Source organism: Aplysia californica, unplaced genomic scaffold (assembly GCF_000002075.1).
Source record: "Aplysia californica isolate F4 #8 unplaced genomic scaffold, AplCal3.0 scaffold00556, whole genome shotgun sequence".
NCBI classification, from domain to species: Eukaryota; Metazoa; Mollusca; class Gastropoda; order Aplysiida; family Aplysiidae; genus Aplysia; species Aplysia californica.
In genome coordinates, this window is record NW_004797826.1 from 181,178 (window position 1) to 192,383 (window position 11,206).

The 11,206-nt window shown below is 40.8% G+C and overlaps 2 protein-coding genes across 2 annotated transcripts in view; one reads left to right on the top strand and one right to left on the bottom strand.

The window, feature by feature from the left end:
* Nucleotides 1-4,785, bottom strand: part of LOC101848311 (RNA-binding protein 42) — a 17,941-nt gene extending 13,156 nt beyond the window's left edge. Inside the window, exons 1-2 of the mRNA XM_005106790.3 lie at nt 4,728-4,785; nt 2,590-2,804 (exon numbers count right to left, since the gene is read on the bottom strand). Coding sequence (XP_005106847.2) covers nt 2,590-2,804; nt 4,728-4,780 — 268 coding nt within the window. The 5' untranslated portion in view covers nt 4,781-4,785. The remainder of the gene's footprint in view (nt 1-2,589; nt 2,805-4,727) is intronic.
* Nucleotides 4,786-5,158: 373 nt separating this feature from the next.
* The window catches only part of LOC101848541, a 72,844-nt gene continuing 66,796 nt past the window's right edge, over nt 5,159-11,206 (top strand). Inside the window, exon 1 of the mRNA XM_005106791.3 lies at nt 5,159-5,472. The gene's annotated coding sequence lies outside the window, so the exon portion shown is untranslated. The remainder of the gene's footprint in view (nt 5,473-11,206) is intronic.

Consider the following 11,206-nt stretch of genomic DNA (forward strand, 5'->3'; position numbering starts at 1 on the left):
AATGCAGTGATGGAGCAAGCCCACGCAAGCCATGCCACTGCAAGCACATGCAGCGTGTGAAGCGAGAGAGGGCTGCAGTGTGCTGCAGACCTTGATCTAGCCCGAAACCTAGCAACACGCATGCGTAAAGTGTCTACTGTCACCAACGATGTCAAGCACAAGAGAAAATGTCTGTCAATTGACAATAAAATACGAAATAATCCAGACTGTTGACAAAAAGCAAACTCCACTGGCAGAGATTTGTCGTCAGTTTGACATTCCACAGGGGTCGATTCACACCATTATCAAGCATAGAGAGAAGATAGTGGCAGCATACTCCAATTGAAAGTTTGCTCTGGATCAAACGAAAATGAGACTACCCGATGCAGATGCTGTGGAACAAGCTCTTCTGATGTGGTTTAAGGAGGCAAGGAGAAAGTTGGTGCCAAAACCCCTGTTCGTGGATACCTGTGGCAAAGGAAACTACCCATGATTAGTTGGATTAGTCCACAAATGGTTACTTTCCTTGCATTTCTGATTTTACAGGGATCGGATATAACAGGGCATTTTCTCTACTCCCACCATCCCTGTTATATCAGGTTTCCACTGTAAAAGTTTTTATGACGCTCACAACTGCATTAGGTCATATGAGGGCGCAGGACACAAATCGGCCATTCTCATGTTAGATCAAAGTTCCAATGATTTTGATTGGTAGTCGGCACAGCAGCATTTATTCAGTTCCAACTTTTCGAAATACTATAATAAAATAATGGAATGATCTGACATTAAAAAAAAAAAAAGTAAAATGAGCCGGTCAACAGGTCAATTCTTGGAATCTGGTTAAAAAGTAAAGAAAAGGCACTCGTCCTATATTTAGGCATCTAAAGGAGAACGTCTTTTCGCTCGGTAACTAGACAAGTACCGGACGGACGACGGACAACTAAGACAGAAAGTGTCTTTACTGTGTCACTAAACATGTACTTTCCCAAGAAAAACTTTTGAGTCCACCAACAAACCCGTAACATAGGCAACAATTCCCCATGTCAGGTATCATATTCTACAATGAAGACTTACGCACAGCTGCCAACTTTTCAGAACAGAATTTTTTTTTTTACGATTGCACTCACATGGCAGGTCAAGGGCATTCACCAAGTAGCCCCCCCAACCCTTCGCACACATTGTCTGCATTCAGTAAACTATACTCAATAACTAACTACAGTAAAGAATATAGGTACAATAAACTTGTGGGCTTTCTCCTCATTATTCATCAATCAAATCTTGAAACTGAAAATGGAAAGATCCTATCTTTCAATATGCATTAGCAAGCAAGTCTGAGAGGAGTGAGGAGCAATTGTAGGAAACAGGGAAACATATTTTCCTACAAAAAAAATGGACTCAAACCCTCTTAGGGAAGATTAATAAAATTTCGGACCCCCTCTGTACATGCTATTATAATAACAAGTGATCTGGCCTGGTTTTTAGTTTAACTGTAGTAAGGTTTTATGGCGTTCACAACTGCATAAGGTCATATGAGCGCCAAGGAGTGGATGCCAACAGAGAAGTCCTTACAGGGAATCAGACTTACTTTGCTCACCTCTCTAGCTACAACAGCACAAAGTCTACTTCGACTATCAAGGCACACCAGAAACAGCGGGTCACAAGAGAGTGACAAACATATAAAAGAAGTAGAGAAAAAATGACAATAGTAAGGATTAGGAAAGAAAAAGAAGCAGTTCCCTGTTGCAGTTCAGGCACAGTTATGAGCATGACATCGATGAATCAGCCCATTTACAATTCTACTGTGCATAAGAACAGGTTAAAGACCCCCCTTTGGGAATGGCCTAAAGACACTTCAGTCAGTAGCACCGCCCCGGGGGGTTCACAAGCTAATGTGACAAGAGGAAACAAACAGGAAAAAGAAATTAATTCCAAGAAATGAACACAGGCACGCATAGGAACGTCCATGAGTGTAAAAGTGAATGGGAGGCAGTGTAGTGAAATCAGGTGCTCGTCAAAATAATCAAAGTAAAGAAACTGGCATTTTGCCTCAGGTTTGTGAATTTTTATCGATTGGCTCAACACCTTTCATGCCCACTAAAAAACACATTTCTGTGTGGATTTCACTGAAAAACACTGATTAAGGGCACCAAAAAATTTAAATTTTCAATATCTATGGACTCTAAAGCTAAGGAAATAAGTAGTCTTTGGCGGCCATTTTCTCAATAATTTAACTTCTGAAACCAGGTGACCCCCACCTCCGTCCTTTGCAAATATCTCTACTAGAATTCAAGATAGATGGACATATTTTTCAGCAAAGCAAGACAGATAAACAAGCTTTAAGATGATACCAATTACTCTATAATTACTCTACATGCCCCAAAATATGGTCGCTTTTAAACACAAGGGGGCTATCTCGATTTGAGAAAATCGTAGGGAAAGTTTTTGGACCCTTGTTTAGTGTCTTTAAAAGACAAGAGGAGAGCTTTCTCTATAACCAAACAAATATACACGCCAATGAAACCAAACTTCTCCTATAGGTAGGGCAACCCCCGAAATCTGGGTTAGCCCGTTCATCCTTAAAAGCGACCAAATGTGCACACCAAATCGTACCTTGCGGAAGCCGCATGTCCTGGTCCCGGAAGTCTTCATCCTCCTCCTCCTCCTCCTCATCGCTCTCTTGCCGCAGTTTCTGCCGCTGTAACCGTGAGGACTCCTGCCTGAGGGAGGATAACTGTGCCTGGACCTTGTCAAAGGTGTTGGCACCCAAGATGAAGCTTCCGCCGGGACGGGGAGGGCCGCCGGGGGCTTGGATCTCCGCCTCAAAGCTGAGAAAACAGTCACACACTTGGTGGGTTGCTCTAATTTTTGTTTACGTAACAGTTTTATGGCACTTTCTAGTTATTTTAGTTTTAGTAAGATTTTGCCGCGCTTGCAACTGCATAATGTCATATGAACGCCAAGGCACGGATGTCAACAGAGAAGTCGAAACGGGGAATCAGGCTAACTCTGCTCACCTCTCTTGCCTCAACAGCAGAAAGTCTGCTTCGACTATTAAAAGCATCCCGGATATAACAGTTCACAAGAGAGTGACAAACATACAAAAGAAGTAGAGGAAAATGACAAACAGTAAGGATGAGGACAGTTCCCCCTATGTTGTTCCGGCACAGTATGAGCAAGACATTGATAATTCAGCCCATTTACAATTTTACTGTGCATAAGAACATGTTAATATCCCCCCTTTGGGAATGGCCTAAAGACAACTTCAGTCAGTAGCACTGCCGGGGGTGGGGAGGGGGGGGGGGACTGCCCTTGCAACACAATAAGGTCATACCAAGGGTCGAAGAATAGATGTGTTACAAGAGAGTAACATATTCAAGAAAAAAGGAGGAGAGATAAGGAAGATAGAAGTTTGATAGGAAAGAAGGAGCAAACCACACCAGAGCACCCACCAATCACTGAGTTGCTTTTATTTTTCAATTCTACAAATGAGTTGTTACAACATTTTCAAATACAGCTGAAGCCGTCCAAGATGACCATTCACAGTCCAGTCAGGAAGAAAAAGTGATTGTGCTAGACAGGTGGATGTCTTGGACAATGTCATTATAAACGTACGGTGGAAGTAGGCATTCGTACAGGTAATTGTCTTGGATAGGTCAAGTCATAGCATCAGTGCCTTCTTGCCCTATCTCCATTTTTTTTAACATTGAAAATGTGACTTCTTCTTAAGCTCACTCTTTGTTATGAACGGTTTTCACTGTTATTAAAAATGGAGATAGGACAAGAAAGCACCGAGGTCCCGGGGTGGTGGTAAGACCAGGTTAGACTGGAATATCGGACCCCTCTGATGTACTTACACAACTAAGTACTGCTTGCCTAGCCATCATTAGTATGACTGCTAGCCGTCATTAAGTACGGCTAGCCCCTTTCTATATTTGATGCAACCTATTTAGTACGGCTAGCCACTTCGTTACATTATTATCATTCGTTCCCAACCAACCAAACGTGGTAAGCCACCGCCTTGGACCAAGGGCCTCTACTAGGTCGTGATTTTATCAGCCTGCGAGAGGTAAGGGGGGAGTCCTCGCCTCATGCCCACACCAGGGTGGGAGCTAAATCACCAGGGGAGGAGGGGGGGGGGGGATAGCGAGACATGGGTGTCTCAACATGGCCTTGTTCTATAATTTCATTGGACGAACATCTAAATCTAGAATCTAGATCTAGATGATAGATCTAGATTCTAGATATCTAGGTCTAGAGCTACCAACTTGGCATGTTTTGAATGAGATGTATGCATCGGTTACGAACCAACGCAGGCGGTTCTAGAAGAAGGCCACAAATGCACACAAACTCAAGCAGACTGACAGTGACTCTGACGCACACACACACACTTGAGTTGCGTGAAGGCGGGTCTGACGCGGGACCCGAATTGAACGGGAGATGATGCACGGTGCGTGTGAACTGAGCCAGAGGCCAAACTGACGCGGGACCAGAGCTATGATGGCGAGGTCCCGAAATAGTCTTATTGGGCGACATAAACCCTGCCCCTGCAGGACGAGGGTACGCGAGAAAGAAAGTAGAAAGTAAACAATTGCCGGCTAGTAGTCTGTATAGCATACGTTCTAAGAAGGTAGCCTAAACATTGATAATGGCCCAATTATTTTTTTAACGTTATCTAAACAGTAGATCCGAATTTACACCTGGGAAGCCCTTCAAAAATAAACATACACAACTTGAAAAATCAAACTTACCGGTCCATCTCCTCCTCCATCTCCCTCAAACGTTCTTTGCTAATCGACGCCATCTTGTTGAATGTGGAAGCAGATCTGCTTTCGGTAAAAATAAAACAGAGCAAGTCGTAACCGCTGGCATAGCAGTAGGAATATTGTTTTTGTCATGTTTGTAAGCAGAGTCTAGATCTACAATAAAAATTTTATTCCAATCATTTTTCTCCATCAACAGATTATTGGAAACTAGAATAATATAGTGGATGGAGTTTATGAATAGTTCAGGTTCGCCCTGTGTCGTAAAAGGGAAATTCCCATAAATGACGGTGTCAAAGTGACTTTTCCCACATGGTTCTTTAGGCCTAGGCTAGATTCTATTTCTGAACTGCTCTTTTTGATACCCAAGTTCTAGATCTAATTGTTTACATGTATGTGTGCATGGTTTGGTGTTTAAGTGAAATATGAGTTATTTTAAATGCTGTTTAACCCATTCAGTGAGCAAAGTTTTTAGAAGTTTTAGCACAAAGCAAATATGTGTACTCCTCGATTGTCGATCTGGGCATTGGTAAAAATGTACTATATTTAGACCGTGTAAGTTATTTATAGAATTTTGTCCTGGAAGTCAATAGTAGGCCTAGTTGGAAATTCTAAACAAAATTCGGCCATGGCATCGAAGCCCAAGACGACGAAGAATTCTAAGTGAGATGAGGTTTTTCTATCACCAGTCTGTGTCCGGTTCTGAAGTGGATCTAAATCTATAGTCTACACAGTGAGTTATTGCTTAAATTAATACTTTTGAATGATCTTCTAGTTGACGACCTGGTGAAAGTGGAGGGTTGAATTAGGCCTAGTTGAGGCTTGGCCAAGCAAGGGAACCGATGGGGTTGGAAGCGAAAGTTGCAAGCAAGCCCTGCCTGAAGGCCGACTGACCATATAAGACGAAAATCTAGATCTAGAATAGATCTAGATCTAGATGTAGAATCTAGATCAAAAGACTAATAGTACTTCTACTATTAGACTGAGAAAGTCTCAATGTAATGAAGCCACTCTGGCCTAACAACTTGGTAATTTTACTTTCACACCCTTCTCAGCAGACATTGTCACTTTTTTTTGTCCTGATCTCGAGTGATTATTCTCTCCTGGGGTGAGGATAAACTGGATATTATTCTCACCCAGGGTGAGAATACTCACTATTCTCACCCCGGGTGAGAAACGACAGACTAAATCTCTCTGGGATTTTTTTGTTTCCACCCTTTTTATTTCATTTCGGGCATCATAGGACCCACTGCCACTGACATGCCGTTTAAATATGTATTATATTCTTGATTAGCTGCTAATTTTAGTAATGTGATGTCATTACTTCCTGGCATATCCGCAGACTATTTTAAGAAGGCCGTGGAGGTACCGTATGGAATTACGTGTTTTCGGTATGTAAGTATGTTAATAACATTTCGGAATTAGATATCTAGTACTTGGACATGATGGAAGACGAAGATTGTTTTCTAGAATTCTAGATCTAGATTTTCTAGAACTAGATCTAGATTGTTGAGACTCAGAACAGTAAGATTAAGAACGCTGATGCTTGAAATTGTTACTCGGTAAACGCAAAGACAATAAACGTTAAGTAACTTAAGTTAAAACGCCGGAGGATTAGAAGATCTACCCCCTGCCTCAGGCTGCATGCTTCATCACTACTAATATACATTAAAAGAAAACTACAAAGCAACAAATTATAATTTATGGGACAAACTGTTGGTCATTCGGGAGGAGGAGAAGAGGAAAAAGAAGAAAAAAGCTTTCTGGGATCGGGATTCGATCCTACGCTCATAAAATAATTGCTTGACTTTTCAAATACTGACACACTGTCCATTCGGCCATCAGAACTTCCAACAGCGAGAGGTAGATTAAATTAAGCTTCATAGACAATCCCATCTTTGGTGCCATGCAGTTAGCTATATTTAGATGTAGTCACTCGATCGGAGGGGTATCCTGGTCTGACGACAAACAAGATGGCCGCCTTACCTAAAAATAGTTTGCGTCGTTCTATCTATGTTTAATCACATGTGACCCACTGAGCGCTCCAGGCTACAAAACTTGCCTCCTTCTCTCTCTCCGCTGACCACGCGAGGCGATTAATGTCGATTTGGGAGTAAACCAAGCCTTATTTATCTTTTGAGCAAATATAGCGTCACCGTTTGTGGCTCTTTGGAAAATGCCTTCCCGTTTGTTTACATTAGAGACAGAAGTGATTGCTAAGGACAAAAGTGATTTGATCATGTAGGCTAGTGAACCCTGCCACATTCGCCAGTAATATTTTTCTGCCTTTTTGTATTGAGCTTTGGTGGACCCGCCGTGTTTAAATATATATGTGGACTAATGCGCTCTAGCCGTAACAGTGGGGGGGGGGGGTTTCAGGAAGGGCTTGCCCTCCTGACAAAAATAATAATTTCAAAAAAACACACACAATCTTCACGTTTACCTGGCAAATTATAAGTTTCTAAATGGCTGCCAATAGAAATGGACAGGCAATTCGATCTTTACATCGGTTTCTAAGATTTGGCCAAATTTTTCTACACAAATTAAGAAATGTATTGCTGACGTCAAAAGGTCATCGGTTGTATTCTGCCTACTGCTTCTTTGCATTTCGTAAAATTACTGGCAGATTTGCTTTCGAGAGTACTTTTTGTGTTCAAAGAAATCTATTGTTTATATAAAGATAGTAGTATTTGAAAACCGAGTCTTATTATAGTAAAGTCACCACTAAATCTAGTGCTACTCAGTGTCCTTGGGGATCCAAAACTGTGCCCGGTGAAGCATCAACTGATTCTGTGTCACAAACGAGTTAATAGGATATATATAAAAAATTTCTTCAGATCTCATTCATTATATATATATATGTATTATAATGACAGGAATTTGGGGTTATTTCATCTTTCTTCCCTCTGCTTCTCCACCTTACCTTTTTCTTATTTTTTTTACTGTAGCTTACCATTGCCTATTCAATCTCAGAGAACACTTGTACAATAGTCTGGATCTCCTATCAAGTTTTCTTTCCCAGTTCCCATGTGCTCTGGGTGGTGAGAGAATGGCTTTGTTTTGTGGGACGACAGAGAGACGAGACTCTTGGAAGCTGTCAACCATCCCTAATTTAATGAGAACGTCTTTTTGCTTTTTAAAAATATCTTCATGTGTAGCTGTCTATAATTTGTCAAGTCCATGTTTTATTACTTTTGTTTTTGCTCTTTAAATGGGTAACGTGAAAAAGCACCACAAACTCCTTTGAGCCTCATTTTGTGCAGTTGTATAAAGGCTTCTGTCTGAGGATGAAAATAACTTTGAATTAGGTATTTCTGCTTAACTTGAAGAGACTGCATTCTCTTGTGAAGTTAGTAGAGTTTTACTGCTGTAACAGTGGTATAAGATAAGATAGATTTTCTTGATCTCTTCAAATAGAAAATTGCTGCTGCATGATGAATACATGCATTCACACGCACTTGTCGAATGACACACTCACACACACACGCACACACACACACACGCACACACACATACACAAACTCACACACAAACACACACACACACACTCACACACACTCTCTCTCTTTCTTCCTTTCACTTTCTCTCTCTCCTTCTCTCGTTCTTTCTCTCTCTCCCTCTCTCTCTCTCTCTCTCTCTCTCTCTCTCTCTCTCTCTCTCTCTCTCTCTCTCTTTCTTATACACACACACACACACACACAGACACACACACACACTCACATACACACACACACAGACTCACAAACTTTTACATACATGGATGCACGTATATATATATTATATTGCTTTAGTCAATGGGTGGACTTACAAAATGATGTTATTCTCACATACCTGACAATGACAGAATAGATTGTATTGATGACGGTATGAATTGAATTCTTATACCTGTTGGTTACTTTTTTTTTTAAAAGAAACATAGGCTACTTCTAACAGATATGTCTGATATTTCAATTTCAATGGGTGCCTTGTATTAGCAATGATCGACGTTACCTATTTACATATAAATTTGTTTAACCGTAATTGCTGCTACTGTAGTTTTTTGCATAGTATTTCCTTCAGTAGTAGATATTGTAATGAGATTGTTATATTTTGTCTAAAAAGACAATTGTGTAAAACATAATATTTTCTAGAAAGTTTGACACCTGCACACTGTTTTCTTTGAAAGAAGTAATTTCTGACCCATGTTGGTTAACAAATTGGTAAATTGGATAATTTTGAGAGAAAGAGTTTGTCTAGATCTTTTACTCACTGACGTAAATACTGAAAGAATTTATTTACCTCTTTCTCTCAAACATTTCTCTTTCTCTCTGACATAAATACTGAAAGATTCTATTTCTCTTTGTCTCTGTCTCTCTAACATAGGACTGAAAGATTTTATCTATCTCTTTCCCTTTTTAAAAAAAGTGTTTTACGGCGCTCGCAACTGCATAAGGTCATATGAGCGCGCAAGACTCATTAAACTTTTTCAGTTGGTAGGGAATTTTGAATTTTGCCCGAGTGACGGCCGAAGCCTACTCTAATCGATTTTAGACCGCCAAGGGATCTTTAACGTGTGCAACTTGCACTCGGGCCCTTCTAGTACTTCTAGATTTTTCGCCTTTGTCCAAGAAGGCTATGTGTATATCTTTCCTACCAGAAGATCAGGGGTGTGGCTGAAAGACAGCAGTAAGAAGGAGCAAAGGAGTAGCGGTAGAAAGACTGCAGAAAGATTCAGGAGCCCAGAGGAGGGGGCAAATGAGGGGAGGAGGTTGGGGCAGAGAGGGGAGATGAAAGCAGACGACAGAGCATTTCTAGAGAGCAGGAAAGGAGGTGAAAGAAGACCATTTTAAGGAATAGCATTTTTTCCGTCTTTACCCGAATTCGAACCCGGGACCTTGGAATGATAAGCGAACACCTTAACCTCTTGGCCACGAGAGGCCCCCACCTAATAAGTTTTATCTGTGTAGAGTAAACAGCGAGAGAGTTCAGTTCATATCTTCCATCGCATTTTCTCGAATCTGTAATAGTTACATGTAATCATTTCAAAATGCCCTTCAAATTCCAAGAAAACGAAGACATGCCCGTGACCCCATTTTCCCTGCCCAGCCTGACGACCTGTCAATGTGGAGGTCATCTGTTGTGAAAGCCGTGTCGTTGTTGTGTTGGGTTGTTTGTTTGTTTTTTGGTTGCTGCTTAGCCTACCCCGGGTCTTTCCTCTGTGAACGCGAAAGGAATACTTCCGCCTCGTAACCGTTTCGACACGATACTATTAGATCTATATTATGTTTTATTTTTAGTACCCCGCCCCTTTGCCCTTTTAATTTCATTTCCCTCATCCGTCTTTCAAAAAAAAAAATCCCATTGCTCTATTTCAGTTTAAGATGAGGTGAGTTTTTTTGGGCCCCCCCCCCCCCCCCCCCCCCCCATACACACACCCTGAAAAAACCCAAAAAAACAACAAAAGGAACAAACGAACAAAAGACCAACTTTTAAAAAACCAAAACAAACAACAACAAACAAAACTACAACAACAACACGAACAACAAATACAACAACAAAAAACCCCACAAAGAAACAAGGAACGAGCAGACGAAAAAGACACCGTAGACAGTGAGATCGTATAGATGACTCTCAGACTTTTGTTGTTGCTGTTGTTGTTTTACTGCTGTTATTGTTATTGCTATCGCTATTGATTTTGTTATTATTATTGTTACTGATGCGTCAGTCCGTATATAATGCCTCGGTCCTCGGCTCCACGCCAACTTGTGACACTGTTGGAAGGTTTTCCTCAATCGTTGTCAACCTCCGTTTAGAATGAGGTCTTCACATTCTCAACTCCTTCTATAGCGCTTTGAATTTTTGACCATTAATTATTTTTTCTATAACCCCCACCCCATCCTAGTGATGCTGCTCCATTTCTTTTTTCTTCGAGCCCACTGCAGTCAAACTTTTAATTACGACTACCTGTCCAAAGACAATCTCATATTGTTATAAAATATGTACAAACAACCTCTTCCCACTCTGCCATAAGCTTACAAAACACCTTTTTTTTTTGGCGCCAACATTTGTTATTTGCGAAACCGAAAGCCTGATCAGTTACCCTACATGTATGAAAAAAATAAAAGCGAAACTAATACTAGTTTTTTATAAATAAATTAGAATTCAAATTTTAAAAGAACACTATTTTTAGATGATTACGCTGACAAAAAAGCCTCTTTACTTCGAAACTGCTGTAAATCTTAAAAAGGCATTTTGTCAGCCTACGGCAACTTGACTTGCCCTTTTGTGTGTGTAGTTTTTTTAATGCTATGGTATCGATGTACAGAAAAGTGGGAAGACATGGAATAACATCAAGAGGGTAGCCCAGGATAGAGAAAGGTGGAAGATGTTTGCCCGTGGCCTATACCCTGGTGCAGGGTGAGAAACGCTATGATGATGATGATGAATACATGTACTGTCCAAGACATCCCCTTGTCTAAAGCCCCCCC